Source organism: Amyelois transitella, chromosome 25 (assembly GCF_032362555.1).
Source record: "Amyelois transitella isolate CPQ chromosome 25, ilAmyTran1.1, whole genome shotgun sequence".
Classification (NCBI taxonomy): Eukaryota; Metazoa; Arthropoda; class Insecta; order Lepidoptera; family Pyralidae; genus Amyelois; species Amyelois transitella.
In genome coordinates, this window is record NC_083528.1 from 9,778 (window position 1) to 26,061 (window position 16,284).

At 44.1% G+C, this 16,284-nt stretch overlaps 2 protein-coding genes across 3 annotated transcripts in view; both read right to left on the bottom strand.

Moving 5' to 3' along the window:
• Positions 1-6,746: 6,746 nt before the first annotated feature.
• Positions 6,747-8,530, bottom strand: LOC106141517 (uncharacterized). The gene has a single exon (XM_060951666.1). The coding sequence runs from the start codon at positions 8,468-8,470 to the stop codon at positions 6,872-6,874; it is 1,599 nt and encodes a 532-aa protein (XP_060807649.1). The 5' UTR covers positions 8,471-8,530; the 3' UTR covers positions 6,747-6,871.
• A 1,937-nt stretch (positions 8,531-10,467) lies between these two features.
• Positions 10,468-16,284, bottom strand: part of LOC106139469 (facilitated trehalose transporter Tret1) — a 35,784-nt gene continuing 29,967 nt past the window's right edge. For both annotated transcript variants that reach the window (XM_013340923.2, XM_013340924.2), the window contains 3 exons: positions 13,555-13,690; positions 12,349-12,633; positions 10,468-12,112 (listed from right to left, as the gene is read on the bottom strand). In XM_013340923.2, the coding sequence (XP_013196377.1) occupies positions 11,058-12,112; positions 12,349-12,633; positions 13,555-13,690 (1,476 nt within the window). In that variant the 3' untranslated portion in view covers positions 10,468-11,057. The remainder of the gene's footprint in view (positions 12,113-12,348; positions 12,634-13,554; positions 13,691-16,284) is intronic.

Consider the following 16,284-nt stretch of genomic DNA (forward strand, 5'->3'; position numbering starts at 1 on the left):
GAGTCAGTTAGCGGCTCACAAATCAGCGCCATAAGCATGAGCGACACCCCTCAACTATCTACCCCTCAAATATCCACCAAAACTGCACCAACCTCTAAACCGACTACTGGCAAATCGAGTAAGTCCGCCAATAGTAACATGGTCATAGAGTTGCCGGCTCACTCTGAGGAGGTGAAAGGCATAGACTCGTTCATGACCGTGATAACGAAACTGACTTACACGATCAATAAAGCCGTAAACGAGGGAAAGAGCGTAACTGCATCCAATAAACGGCTCATCTCCACGGCAGCGCAAGAGATCCAAAGAGCTGCGCAGGCGCTGGCAAGGGTCAATGAGGCCGAGCCGAAGACTGCGCCTCCTCCTCCAGCTTCAGAGATCCTCCCGGATCAGAGCTCTATTGTCTCGGTTATTCGGGAGAGCATCCGCGAGGAGCTGAAGGCCATGTTGCCGGCTCCAGCGCCCTCTCCACCGGCGCTCACTAAATCTTTTGCCGCGGCCGTGGCGGCGCCTTCCCCAAAACGCATCCCTCCTCCTTCGCGCACCCTACCATCAATAATAGTCAAAGCTAAAGAAGCCAACGACAAACAGACAGTAGTATACGACGAGTGGAGGAAACACATCTCGTTTCGCCACTCAACTTTTGCCCCCAACAAGGTTAAATCTCTGCGCCAGAACATGATAAAGGTCGAATTCGACACAAACGAACAGCGCGATGAAGTCCTACATAAAGTTAATAGTATACCCGGAATTGTAGCGGAAGAGTCCAAACTGCGGCGCCCTCTCATCATCCTGAAGGGAGTCAGCAAGGAGGTACAGAGGGAGGAATTGGTGGAAGTGGTAAGCCACCAAAACCAAATCCCACCCGAGGACGTCCGCCTTTGCTTTCTCCTCAAAAACCGCAACGATCGTTTTTACAATGCAGTGCTAGAAGTGGCCCCGGCAATCCGACGTAGGTTGGTTGAGGGGGGGCGTGCGAACGTGGAGCGAGAAATTTGGGAACGAAAGGGCAGACGACCTGGCCAAGAGCGCTGCGCTCGGCAGGGTTCGACCCCACTACGATAGATGTCCGGTCTCATTCGTCAAGCGGCAGATCCGAATGGATACCATTGACGAATGGAACCGGCGCTACGTGGAGGGGGAAACGGCATCCACCACTAAGCTGTTCTTTCCCGACGCAGGAGAGGCGTACCAAACAATAAGGAAGATTGCGTTGACCCCCGTGCTTGTGCAGGTGCTCACGGGACACGGCGGGTTCTCGCAATATTTGAACAGGTTCAAATGCAAGGAGAGCCCTACCTGTGCCTGTGACCCTGCAAATGAGGAGAGTATCGACCATGTCCTTACCGAATGTGTTATGTATGCAAATGAAAGGAACAACGTGGAGATGGAAATTGGAGAAAGAGTGAGCAAGGAAAACTTGGCGATATTAATAAGGAACAAAACAACGAGAGAAATTTTTTTAAAATACTGTTCCAAACTGGCGACAAAGATAATCAATAGAAACAAAACTTAAGATCAGAGATTAATTATAATAATATACCAAAATTTGAAAATTTATAAATTTACATAATAAAATAGGAAATATAAGACCCCTGTCCACCCACACAGGGTCCCTCCTGATGGAGTTTCCATGAGCAGGTGGTGTTTTAGCACGGTAAGAGTCCGGCACTACCTGGGTCCTCCTTCCCAGGCTGTCCATGATGGATTTCACCACCTGCTCATGTAAATAAAAAAAAAAAAAAAAAATAAAAAAAAAAAAAAACCTAACCTAACCTAACCTAACCTAACCTAACCCGCCGTTAACCTAACCCGCCGTTAACCTAACCCGCCGTTAACCTAACCCGCCGTTAACCTTTTTTTTTTTTTTTTTTTTTTGTTCTCGTAGGAGGAAACCCATTTACAGGCGACCCAGGGGAAGGGGATCTCCCCTGGAGTGTGGGACTCCCGGGTCGCTAATCGGCCCAGACTACCCACTAAAACCTCCTACGGCGTTTCCGCACCAGCCGTTGTTGGGGGCGCCGTGGGATCGCAAGCATTCTACCACGACGCCCCCCGGTTTCGCCTTACGGCGCGATTAGGGTAAACGCAATACGCCCGCCGTCTGCCTCTTCGTCCTCGCCGGCATGGGAGCGCTTCAGCTCTCGCTTCACGCTCCCTCTCAGCGGTCTCCTTCTGCGACATTACCGTCTCGCAGAAGCAGGACATCGCGTCCCAGCATCTCTCGCTGCCCAGCATCTTACTGACGATGCAGTGCAGCGAGAGATCGCGGTCGCCCAGGGCCACTGCTAGGGCCACCCTTTCTGTGGCCCACCTCTCACATTCTGCCAGGGTGTGTTGAGCCGTGTCGTCCGGCTCCCCACACTCGTGGCAGACCGGGCTTGGCTCTCTGCCTATTGTATGCAGGTAATGACCGAAGCACCCGTGTCCGGTCATCACCTGCGTCATTCTGTACGTCAGTTGGCCGTACTTTCTATCCATCCAATCTTCGAGCGATGGGAGGAGCGCCCCGATGGTACGTATACCATACTGGGAGTTTTCTAGCTCATCTCGCCACCGCTCTTTCAACCTGTCTACGGCCAACTGACGGGCCCCTCTCACTTCTCTTGGGGCGGGCCTTTCCCCGAGAGCTCGTCTTCTCGCCCGCTCCCAATAAACCTCCGCCTGAATTTTTGCGTCCATGTCCCATGGTGGGGTGCCGGCCAATACGCATGCCGCCGCCCAAGCCACCGTTACGTAGGCCCGAGCTATGCGGTTGGCCACTACTCTTTGTGGCCTTCGCAGCTGGGCCACGTTGGCTCTGGAGAGCTTATCTGCCCAGATTGGCGCCCCATATAGTGCCATGCTCCGGGCTACGCCCGCATATAGTTTCCGGCACCGGGCGCTAGGCCCTCCGACATTGGGCAGCAGCCGGCCCATGGCCGATGCTGCGCCGACTATCCGGGGTGCTAGTTGTTTAAAGTGCTCCCGGAAGTCCCAGCGTGGGTCCATGGTTATGCCCAAGTACTTACTGTACGGCTTCACCTGGACCCTTTCCCCACCTATTGGAATGGACGCTCCCTCAGGCGGTTTCCAGCCCCTTTTGCCAAAGACGATGACCTCGCACTTGCTGAGGGCCACCCTGAGCCCCAGCAGCCTGACGCGGGTGACCATCAGGTCTGCTGCGACTGCAGCTGTCCTGAGGGTGCTCTCCAGCTTCTCACCCCAGATGGCCACCATCGTGTCATCCGCATAGCAGATGACGGTCATCCGGGGGAGTAGGCTCCCGCGGATGGCCCAGTCAAAGCCGATGTTCCAAAGCAGGGGTCCTAGCACTGACCCCTGAGGAACACCGCAGGTCATCGCCCTGGCTTTCCTCCCTTCTCTGTCCTCGTAGAGCACCCTCTCAGAGAGGTAGTGCCCTACGAGGTTTCTCAGATAGAGAGGCACTCCGTGGTATCGGAGTGCCTCCTTTATTACCTCATATGGGAGGGAGCCGAAGGCGTTTGCGATGTCTAACGAGACACCCACGGCTCCTCCCTTCCTTTTTATTGCGTCCTCCGAGAATTCGCGGAGGGCCCCTATCGCATCAACGGTCGACCGCCCTTTTCTAAAACCAAATTGGCGGTCCGACACGTTTGGTCCGACATTTTCCAGATGCTGGATAATTCTGGAGGCGACAATTCGTTCCAGCAGCTTACCAGTCTCATCCAGCATCAGTAGGGGCCTCCATCCCGAAGGGGAGTCCTCGGGTCGGCTCTCCTTTCTGAGCAAGCAGAGTCTTCCCTCTTTCCACGGCCTGGGAAACCGCCCAGACGACAGACAGTCGTCGAATAATTGTCTGAGGCGGCTCCCGAGGTGTTTTGCGACCACCGGTAGAATCAGACCGGGGACGCCGTCCGGGCCTGGTGCCTTTTTGCAGGCACCCGCCGTTAACCTAACCCGCCGTTAACCTAACCCGCCGTTAACCTAACCCGCCGTTAACCTAACCCGCCGTTAACCTAACCCGCCGTTAACCTAACCCGCCGTTAACCTAACCCGCCGTTAACCTAACCCGCCGTTAACCTAACCCGCCGTTAACCTAACCCGCCGTTAACCTAACCCGCCGTTAACCTAACCCGCCGTTAACCTAACCCGCCGTTAACCTAACCCGCCGTTAACCTAACCCGCCGTTAACCTAACCCGCCGTTAACCTAACCCGCCGTTAACCTAACCCGCCGTTAACCTAACCCGCCGTTAACCTAACCCGCCGTTAACCTAACCCGCCGTTAACCTAACCCGCCGTTAACCTAACCCGCCGTTAACCTAACCCGCCGTTAACCTAACCCGCCGTTAACCTAACCCGCCGTTAACCTAACCCGCCGTTAACCTAACCCGCCGTTAACCTAACCCGCCGTTAACCTAACCCGCCGTTAACCTAACCCGCCGTTAACCTAACCCGCCGTTAACCTAACCCGCCGTTAACCTAACCCGCCGTTAACCTAACCCGCCGTTAACCTAACCCGCCGTTAACCTAACCCGCCGTTAACCTAACCCGCCGTTAACCTAACCCGCCGTTAACCTAACCCGCCGTTAACCTAACCCGCCGTTAACCTAACCCGCCGTTAACCTAACCCGCCGTTAACCTAACCCGCCGTTAACCTAACCCGCCGTTAACCTAACCCGCCGTTAACCTAACCCGCCGTTAACCTAACCCGCCGTTAACCTAACCCGCCGTTAACCTAACCCGCCGTTAACCTAACCCGCCGTTAACCTAACCCGCCGTTAACCTAACCCGCCGTTAACCTAACCCGCCGTTAACCTAACCCGCCGTTAACCTAACCCGCCGTTAACCTAACCCGCCGTTAACCTAACCCGCCGTTAACCTAACCCGCCGTTAACCTAACCCGCCGTTAACCTAACCCGCCGTTAACCTAACCCGCCGTTAACCTAACCCGCCGTTAACCTAACCCGCCGTTAACCTAACCCGCCGTTAACCTAACCCGCCGTTAACCTAACCCGCCGTTAACCTAACCCGCCGTTAACCTAACCCGCCGTTAACCTAACCCGCCGTTAACCTAACCCGCCGTTAACCTAACCCGCCGTTAACCTAACCCGCCGTTAACCTAACCCGCCGTTAACCTAACCCGCCGTTAACCTAACCCGCCGTTAACCTAACCCGCCGTTAACCTAACCCGCCGTTAACCTAACCCGCCGTTAACCTAACCCGCCGTTAACCTAACCCGCCGTTAACCTAACCCGCCGTTAACCTAACCCGCCGTTAACCTAACCCGCCGTTAACCTAACCCGCCGTTAACCTAACCCGCCGTTAACCTAACCCGCCGTTAACCTAACCCGCCGTTAACCTAACCCGCCGTTAACCTAACCCGCCGTTAACCTAACCCGCCGTTAACCTAACCCGCCGTTAACCTAACCCGCCGTTAACCTAACCCGCCGTTAACCTAACCCGCCGTTAACCTAACCCGCCGTTAACCTAACCCGCCGTTAACCTAACCCGCCGTTAACCTAACCCGCCGTTAACCTAACCCGCCGTTAACCTAACCCGCCGTTAACCTAACCCGCCCTCCCGGCCAATTTCGTTTCTTAAGAGTCTATTGATCGTGCAACCACACCGCGTTTTATTTTGGTAACAGTGCCATCTAGTAACGATTGGTCGTCAACTTTTTCATATTAGTTTGTAGGGAACATATTTTATTTGTGTTAAATAATATAAATGGAAAAAATCAAATTATTTGTACAATTTAATGTTAGGAACAAACGTACCACCGTTCCGTTTCTTTCAAACTCTTTCGTCCCGCTATAGATTCGGCGGACGAGTCAATTTTGAAATGTCTGTTTGAGAGAATACATACATACATACATACATATGGTCACGTCTATATCCCTTGCGGGGTAGACAGAGCCAACAGTCTTAAAAAGCGTAGTAAAAAGGCTGAATGGCCACGTTCAGCTATTTGGCTTAATGATAGAATTGAGATTCAAATAGTGACAGGTTGCTAACCCAACGCCCAAAAAATCCTAAAGAATCCCAAGTTTGTAAGCCTATCCCTTAGTCGCCTTTTACGACATCCATGGAAAAGAGCTGGAGTGGTCCTATTCTTTTTTGTGTTGGTGCCGGGAACCACACGGCGCAGAAAGTTTGACAGAATTGAAAAGATTATTGTGTTTTTGCCCGTTTGTTCCTATTCACTAAAATACAAGTTATGTTGTTTATCTTCCCGGCCAATTATTGTAACGTGCTTCTGCGTGGCGGAGCCCAGGGTGCACTTTTTGCCTTTTTCTTCTATTTATTTGATACTAGCGACCCGCCCCGGCTTCGCACGGGTGCAAAATGCGGAAAAAATTATACATAAAAACCTTCCTCTTGAATCACTCTACCTGTTACAAAAAACCGCATCAAAATCCGTTGCGTAATTTTAAAGATTTAAGCATACAGACAAACAGACTAAAATAGCGACTTTGTTTTATACTATGTAGTGATAACGATGCCTTAGTTTACAAAATATTCAGTACAGTCAGTACAGTCAGTACAGTATCTACATAAATGTTAACTTAACATGACATGTTTCAAAGTTTAGATGTTCATTAGTCGTTTTTGATTTTTTCCGCTGATGTTGGCGTTTTTGTTTTTGTTTACATTCAATGAGGGTTTTAAGTTGATGTGATAAAGAAGCCAAAAGTCAATTGAGAGTTTCGGTTAGCAGTCGGTACCTTGGTTTGGATCGTGAGAACTTTACGTTATAATGGAATGTAATTATTATTACAGTATAGCGGGGCGAGATTGAGAAGTAAAAGCCAACTACGGGATAACAACTTTACTTCGGTAACTTATAAAAAGAAATAACAAAACTCGCTCGCTAATAAGAGGTGCATACCGCACCGGTCCGCGCGTTGTTTAAAGACTGACTTGTTCAATGAGGCGCACGGGCGGTCCTCTGCGCGGGCGCTGGGAACGGCGTGGTATGGACGAGGGGGGCGGAGAGTGACGCGATGTCTCCCCGGAAGGGCCTACAATGTTGCCCGCTATATCCTCCCCCTCCAAGTTACATGGTCGACCCGACTGTGACTTGGCTGGTCTACCGCGATGGCGCTGATGCGCAATAACAGGAGATTTACCCACGTAACGCGTTAAGGCGCTGGCATCTCCGGTATCAATGTGGTGAACAGCAAACTGAGTGGGTCCTCCCCCTGGAGTGAAAATGTCCTCATTGACATTCAGAAGGTTGGACAGCTGCTGTCGTTCGTCCTTACCTAAGTGGAATCCTTCATCCTCGCGAAGATCCACAGACGAGCAATGCAGAGGTACGTATGACCTACCACCATTAGGTTCAAACACGATGGGCTGAGGGGCCCTATCGTGGTTCGTAAACCATATACCGCGAGAAAAATCTAATACCATGCCAGCGTCCTGAATAAAATTCATTCCCAACAAACTTTCAGTGGCATTGGGCAACATTATAAACTTAACATCTAAAGAGACATCGCGTACCCTAACCCTAACTTGCGTACGTTCAACAATTTGCGCAACTGCCCGCCCGTCCGCGTATTTAAGCTCAGTAAATACATTTTCAAACTTATGGCCATACTTAACTAAATGAGCTCTAAGACTAACACTGCCTATACAATGTTTGGCACCTGTGTCTATAAGCACTTTACAAGTCGAGCAGTTGGATCGCATCACGCCGGGCGCACCGCACCCGAAACACGTGATAGTTGAGACGCGTGGTTCTCCATCAGTGCCAAGTTTCTGTTTGGCTAACTTTTCACAGGCATATTTCAGATGACCATACTTTTTACAGTAATTACAGTGTGGCCGAGCTTTATTCTTATTAGGTACTGTCGACTGCGAAGCCGTCGGAGAAATAGGTACAGTAGTAGGCTTTGCGGTCGAACATAACGGTTTAACATCGCTGGTCGATGTTCGTCTTTCATCCAAAATATCTTCGACACGACGGGTCATAGTAATAAGCTCAGCGAAGGTAGAAAATTCCAAACGCGAAACCTTTTCACGAATACGTCGATGTAGCAAACCGTACGTCATATCTAATTGCACGGTCATCGACAGGGAATGAAGGGGTAACTGTGACATTAATGCCCTGATGTGGCATATGAAAAGGTCTGTAGCTTCGTTACTACGCTGTTCCCTTTCAAATATTTTTCTGTAAACTTTGTGTGGGGGCAACCTTGGTCCAAACGTTTGTTTGAGTGCTTCGATGGCGGCAGACCAGGTTGGGGTATGATCCTTCACACCCTGCCACCATGTCGCAGCCAACCCGGTGAGTAACATAGGCAAGCCACGCAAGGCGTTTTCGTCGCTTACTCCAACACAATCTTTATAGACCTCTATCGCGTCTACAAAAGATTCCACGTTGCTAGACTTCTCGCCGTCGAATCGTGTTGTGCATTTTGCGAAATTACCATGTAAGGAACTACTTACAGTTGGTGGGCCATTTACCCTTTCCATTAAAAATCTCAGCTGCTCGGTTGTTATCATGATCGGAGCAAGCGGAGGCAATGGAACAGCCTCCGGCGCAGGTGCAGGTGGTCGTACAGCCTCCGGAGTGGGCGGCGGCGACGCCATCACATTAGCTTGGGCAGCGCCCGCCGACGGACTCTCTGCGCGAGATCTCGTAAGCACCATGGTAACACGATGAAGCAATACGTGTATGTCGAAATAAGAGTTCACAAAAGTCCAGACGCACTATCACAACGTTCACCAGTCTTCATAAATAATGTCCAACACACACAATAGTTGTATAAAAAGTCTTAAAAAGTCAGGCCGCGTAAAAAAAGTCGTAACTATTGTAGTACTCTACACATGTATCGCGAAAAAAAACAGTAACACTGTCGCAATAGGTTCCCAAACGGTTCTTTTTTTTTTTTTTTGGTACACTAAAACTTTTTGGTAAGTTTTTGTTCACTGCAGGTAGGTAGTCTCAACACAAAAGAGTATTTAGGTACGTTAACTGTTCACGTACCCAAACAACGGTTCTTTTTTTTATGGTACACGAAACTATTTTTGGTAACTTTTTGTATTATTAAAACGGTATTTAGGTACGTAAACTGTCCACTATCGTGGGAACAAACAGACACGCTGTCACGATAGGTACACAAAACAGTTTAGATACAAAACCTAAATAAATTATGCTGTTCGCGGAATATAACAGACACTTCTGTCGCGAAACTATGTCCAGCTTTTGAGTCTTTACCTACAATGTTGCCTGCTATAACAGGTGTATTTTAGGTGTAGGTACTATATCATAGTTCGCGCCAGTTATATCTCGTCCCATGCAGTTTGTACATACGAAACAAAGGAAGGTCTAAACCTGTTTGTATTTCAATGTTTATTCCACCATTAAGCCCTACAGCTAAACGTGGACTTCCATTGTATTTTGGGATCGGGTGTCTCTGTTATATCTATTCCTTAAGATACCTTAAGAAATAGATATAACACAGACGTAACTATTATTTATGTAATTAATTTAATTTCAGATTTGCTGGTTGAGTCATGCTTTATCATAGGTAGAAAATATAGTTTTTGTTTTACTTTACAAATAAATTTATTTAATAGGCGTGTTCTTTGCACTATTTATATGTTCGCATTTAAATACATACGTATGTATTATCTCGTATATATCCATTGCGGGGTAGACAGAGCCAACAGTCTTTAAAAGACTGATAGGCCACGTTCAGCCGTTTGGCTTAAGAATTGAGAATTAAATAGCTAATGTTAATAAGCCGACGAACGAGATGGACTGGAGGGACTTTTTTTATTGGTGCCGGGAACTACACGGCTCTAAAGTAATTAATAACGGCATTAAACTAATAAATTGAATGAAATTGGACCCAAAAAACATCATTTTATTATAAATTAATTTATTATTTATTTATTTAAACTTCATTGCACAAAATACAAATGTATAGCACAATAGGCTTTAACTTCAACCTTCACTTCCACACTATTTCCTCATTGGGAGCCAAGATTTCATTTTCCAAATACTTCATAGTTTTAAATAAATTCAAAACTTGCAATAATAATTGCAATCATTCAACATTATCTGTGTGTGACCAAAATATTTAATGAATACAAAATATTTTATAATAATCCTTTTGTAATAATACAGTTATCCGAAAATATGAGGAATCTTCAGTGTTCATTTTTAACTTTTTTATTTGAATTGAAAAATATTATAGTTATTAATTGAACACAAAGGAAATTATTTAATAGAAAGAAAAGGTATTAATCTTTCAAAAGCTTATACTTGAACGGGATTACTAACTATTAGCTCTAAGTACAAAAAATATACTACTTTATTATGTTACTTGTTTAATTAAATAAATTAATCTTCGTTCGCATTGAGTATCATCTAAACATTAGTTCAATACGTTCTTATTCGTATTTTAATCTTTGAAGTAAATTGAAATTTTGAAATTATCGCTACATGTCAATTAATTATTTAAAAAAAAACGGCGACAATATAATTAAAGGAAATATAATCTTAAAACTTGCACCTTTTATATTAACATCAAAATTATACGAGTAACATTCAGGTTCACTTAAGATGTAATTTTGGTATATTTCTTAACGTCAACACAAATATTATTATTGTAAAAATACCTAACAATGACATAATTTATCAATTGTTTATTTAGCAAAAATATATATAATTTTATTTATGAATAGGTCGTTACCTATTTTAATACGTTTATTAATATACAAATATTATATAATGCTCACATTATGGATATAAATTTTATTATTCGATAAATAGCACCAGTATCAATTGATAAGATCTGCTTGATCATGGCCACAGTGTCAAGAATTGTGAGATATTTTTAAATAGTATTGTTACTAAAGGCAACTCATTTAATATCATTATCACAATTTATTATTTTTAGATGCATTCATATCATTTGTTCATACTTCTGTTTTACCAGGCTAACCTTATTGGGAATCAACTTGGTGCTATCAACTTTATAAAAATAAGCGACTAAAATAAACATTCATTCACATCTTTGTGAAATAATTTACAGTATATCACAGCCACAGCTTCACTAATCCTACGCACGGTAGATTACGGTCACTGTATGAACGGACTGCTGCATCTCCTGTCTTTACTGTGTCGTCGCCACGACGTCAAGGACTGCACCGATTTTAACTCTTCTACGGTCAAAGGCCGTCCTCTGAACTCATCTTCGATGTCTTGCAGAGTCCTGTCTTTCGTTTCAGGCAGCAAGATCCCCGTTATCACCAAACAGTAGATGATCACGGCCGCATACACACAGTACGCACCGTAGATGCCTAATGTTGCGAACAAATGTGGTGCAGTCTTCACCGTGATGAACAGATTTGAAGATAAGAACAGAACACTGATCCCTCCGGCTAGACTTCTGTATTCCAACGGGAACAACTCTCCGGCGATGATGAACGGAAGCGGGACAGTGCCGGTAGCTATCGAGAACATGTGGAGGTGTATCAAGAATATTCCAACAGCAGCGTGGTCGAGAAACGGGGGGAGCATCTGGTAGGCCTTGGCGTAAGTGTACGCAGCAATCGCTAAAAATGCAATAATGTTTATTGCCACTGTGATGAAGAGCATCGTCCGCCTCCTCACCTTCTTGATGACGTAAATGGCGCACGAGTTGGACACGATCCGCTGAGCGTCGAGCGTGATCACCATCAGGGCTATATTGGTTTCGCTTCCGATCACATGCGTGAAGATATCGATGCTGTAAGCGGCTAGAAGATTGGCACCGGCCCATTGGCTGAGAGTGTAAATATGGATCATTATAAATATCGGTTTAAAGAACTCTTTCTTTGTTATCGTGCTACTAAAATACGCTATTTTGGCCTTCACGCTTTGTCCAAAAGATTGCGAAACATTCACTGTTTCCCTGGCTTCTCTCACGACGGTGGTAGCTTCGATCATCTCCTTGAGCTCCGCTTCTTCCCCGTCGCCGCGCAGCCACCGGAACACTCGCCTGCAGTCGGTGAGCCGGCCCCGGTCGGCCAGCCAGCTCGGCGACTCCGGCGAGTTCATCACGATCAGCAAATCAACAAAAGATATAAACGCGCATATAAGAGCGGTAGTTTGCCAACTCAGGAAAGATCCCATTGCGTGAACAGTAAGGACTCCTGAAAAGAATACCAAATTTTTAAGAAGATTATTAAGAAATCTGCAAAATAAACATCTGATTGAACACATATCACACACACAATTTTCCCTTATTGGCTTTATCTTTATTTAGAAGTTTACCTTGAGTGTCTAAAGATGAGACCAAGTAATTATTGTCATATAGCGGTTAGATTCAATGAAAATATTTAACAATTTATGATCATGTCAAAACAAAAGCATAATATAAATTTATTACCTATAGCAATTGTGAGCGATATGGTTGTTAGGAATGCTCCTCTATTGCTGGGACTGGTGTACTCCCCGATGAGGATGGGGCTGAGCGTGGCGCTCATGCCCATGGAGACGCCCTGCAGCACCCTGGCGACCAGCATGACGACGATGTTGGAAGCCAGCAGGATGCAGAACCAGCCGAGCAGCGCGGGCGCAATGCTCACGAGGTTGGCGGTGCGGCGCCCGAACCTGGCCATGATGGTCGGGGCGATGAAGTTACCGCCGACTAACGCAAAGCCCAGGATCGATGCTGGAAATTATTAAGATAATTAAATAAAATACAAAACCTGAACAATGTAGAGAAATTGTTTTTTCTTTCGTTCAGAGATTTAAAAATTATTTCTCTCATCTTTTCTGTTTCTGTTGGAAACTGTTATGATTCAGAGTTCGTAGTAAATTCAATAAACTTCAATTTATGAACAAAGCGAACAAATGACATCATTAGAAACGTGAGATAAGTACCATTTATTGTAAGTTCAACCATAAACCAGGAAAAATATGCATGTTCTGTTATTGAAACAGAAAACTAACAGCTGCTATTAAAATAAGGTGAATGAGTTTGTGGCTTCGCTTTATCACGTCGGCTACGGTCGGAAAGCGTGTTGTTTGTAAACTAGTTACTCAAGCATTTACCTTTGTTTTTCAAGCGTTTACCGTAAGTAGCCTATTGGTATTAACTTGTCATGTGATGGAGAAAATGGCAAACTCGTGAATGATCCGATTAATGCCATGAATTTGTTCAAATATAATAGATACAATGAAACAGATACTAATATAACATAATCACACTAAACGACTGAATTTAATCGTTGGTTTTCAAATCAATCACTATCACATGAATCTCTTGCAACTAAAAGTGTCCTTTAAGTGTTGTGACTATTGGCTCTCCCTGGTCCGCCTGGCCGTAAGGGAAGAAGACATTGTATGTGTGTATGTAGATGTTAAACACCGTTTTTGACGAAACTTTCATTACTTATTGTTTTTTATACTTTGAATTTTTTCGCATTCTATTAGGTACAAACTATTTTTACTTTTAACTAAATACTGACTTATTACATTCCATTATGTAAAAATTTAACATTAAATGGCAGTGCAGAAGAAGACATAGGTATATCAAAATAATCCAGGCCTTGAATCACCCTCTACCATTTAAGATATTGTAAAAGCTAACCGATCCATGAGCCGGAAGATTCATCTATGGGTATGGGCGAGTCCTTCCTCCGGAGCTGGGGGAGCAGGATGGCGGTGAACCCCATGACGAGGCCGTGCTGGCTCATGTTCAGACATACTCCCAGGGTCACGAAGCACTGCAAAGGGATAAACAAAACACTTAAAAGTGGAGACATTCTTTAAAATGTAATCAAATCTTAGATATGTGTAAATAGAAGAAAGGTTTTCTAGATATCACAATTTATGAGATACTGCCTGGTGATAGACAGACTGATTATAAAAAGATAATAGGACCACTCCATCTCTTGAATTAAAAGTGGCCTTTCAGTCATTTGATGACTGTTGGCTCTGTCTGCCTCACAGGGGATAAAGACGTGATAATATGTTGAAAATTGAATGGTGCCGATAGTTTTAATACAACAAAGCCTTTTTTATCGGCGTTATCGAATCAGTGGAATAGCAACTTACGTCGTGCAATATATAGGAGCCGCATATCGATATTTATTGACAGGTTATCCTGTGTGTGCTATCATAGATAGCATAGAGTGCTATCTCTATGACAGCACACTTATGTGTGCTGTCATAGAGATAGCACTCTATGCTATGTAAGGTCGTTCGGGCGAGCGTAAACCTTGGTTGATAGGAAGTTGCAAATTACTCAAAGCATGTTGGCATCGATACGGAACAACCAGGCCAGTAACAACTTTCCTTGATCTTTGGTTGTAGTATACACCGATACTTAGTATTTTATTCTGGTAAAACTCAATCCTTATATGTGTCTGTGGTATATTTAAATGTTTTTTTTCACCAAATAATATAACTGTTACAAACTTAAATATCATCATCAAATCGTTAATGGCTTTAGAAGTCTCAGATTTGATATTTGTGAAATTTTAGGCTCTGTGTATTTAATTACGTTGTTACATCAATATATTTGGATGCGGGTGATATAGGTATGCCTAGTTTTGAAGTAGTTTGTTCCGAGTACGTACGTTAGGCAGTTGAAAGAAACAAACAATCTTCAGCTTATAAAGTGCCAAAATTCGCGCTTTCTCTTGTTATCAATTAGTTTAGATAAGGCATTGATGTTGCTTTAACATCGCGTGTTACATTTCCGCGTTGGTACTCAATACATTGATAACATATCGTCAGATACGTTCACATCAAACTATATACTAGACTGCGATCAGAGAGAAGTGGAATTGTTTGATATGATTCCAGTTATTTAGATATTTCTATAGATGCAGCTTATGTCATTGCGGGGAAACCATCCGTGTATATTCTTACAGATAAGTGATAAAATGGTACACAAACATTGTAATTATTATTCGTGACTCCAAATTTGGTGTCTCTGAAAAGCATGGAAATAATACGTTGTATAAAAATAACAGTTTTATTAAATTGTACATACACTCCTTATGCAAAGGCATTATGAATAACTTTAATTGACCTTTATAAAGCAATTAAGTGTGTCCACTAACGAAGCTGGACTTCTGCTCTGAAACAAGTTCACGAGTCCTGGTTGCTACAACTCACATCAATCAAACAAAGTCATAGAAATGCTGTATCAATTTCTTCGCACGAAGTAGCAGACGAGTAATTTGTTTGCGTTAGGTATCACTCAATGGGTTTCAGATCGTGGCTTTTACATTTAAAATGCCAATATAAGGCGATATAAACAATAAAAAATCAAGTAGATTAACTTTGAGCGATAAGATAGACAGCCGCAGTAAGGTGCGTTATTAGGAAAATTTTCTTACTGTAGATACATGAAAATTACAAAAATAAAGTAGGTATAAGCAGGGAACGATCAATCTGTGGTGTAAGTTTCTCTTTCAAGTGCATTCTCTAAGTTATTTGAGAAGATTTCAATCAGAACTCAGCTTAATGATGAAGTTGAGATGAAAGAAGAATCACAAGTTCATGTGCTTTACTTATATGACTTTTATAATCTGCACATACTATATTTTTCTTTGCTTCCAAACCAGCATTAAACTACTCTACTCTTATGAACTATACAAAACCCGCCTATAAATAAATTTTCTGTGTTGAAAAACTATGGAAGCTAGAAAACTAGAAACATGGGGGTTTACGAGTATTTTCACTAACTATCACAGCAATGAATATCTAAACGAGGTTTTCATTAGCTCGTGTGAAGTGTTATGTTTACCTCCAGGCCACCTTGTGACGGCTCGAGGCAAGCTTCAATATTGTTGTCGGGCAGATACGGAGAAAATAATCTGTTATCACTTGGTTGTTGTGGTACTGACACAGTTGTGGATGCACCATGGCCGGCAATAGCAGCCGTTGACAAGCACCGTGGTTCAGTTCTATGATGGAACTACTGATAACAATTTACAACATTATTTTAATTTAAGTGGACATCTAAATAATGGAACTATTGGTTGTCTTCATGTACGGTACACACAATTTTAAAATTCTCGCTAAATCTCGAGGCTATTGTCAATGTAAAAAATTGGAATTAAGTCCAAAGAAAAATCGAGACTTTGACTTGTATATGTCTCTAAATTAGAAAAAAGAAGTTTACAAGGCCCAAGTCTGAGCATAAATAGCTCAGATAATTAGCAAGCTAAATGTTACCACTTTGGAGACAAATTACCATTACGGATAGAATGGAGAAAATATTAAAATAAGAATGATATGTAACTACCTAATTGCAAAAAGAAATATGTAAGTATCCATTTTCTTTGAAAAAGAATAGAAAACGTCA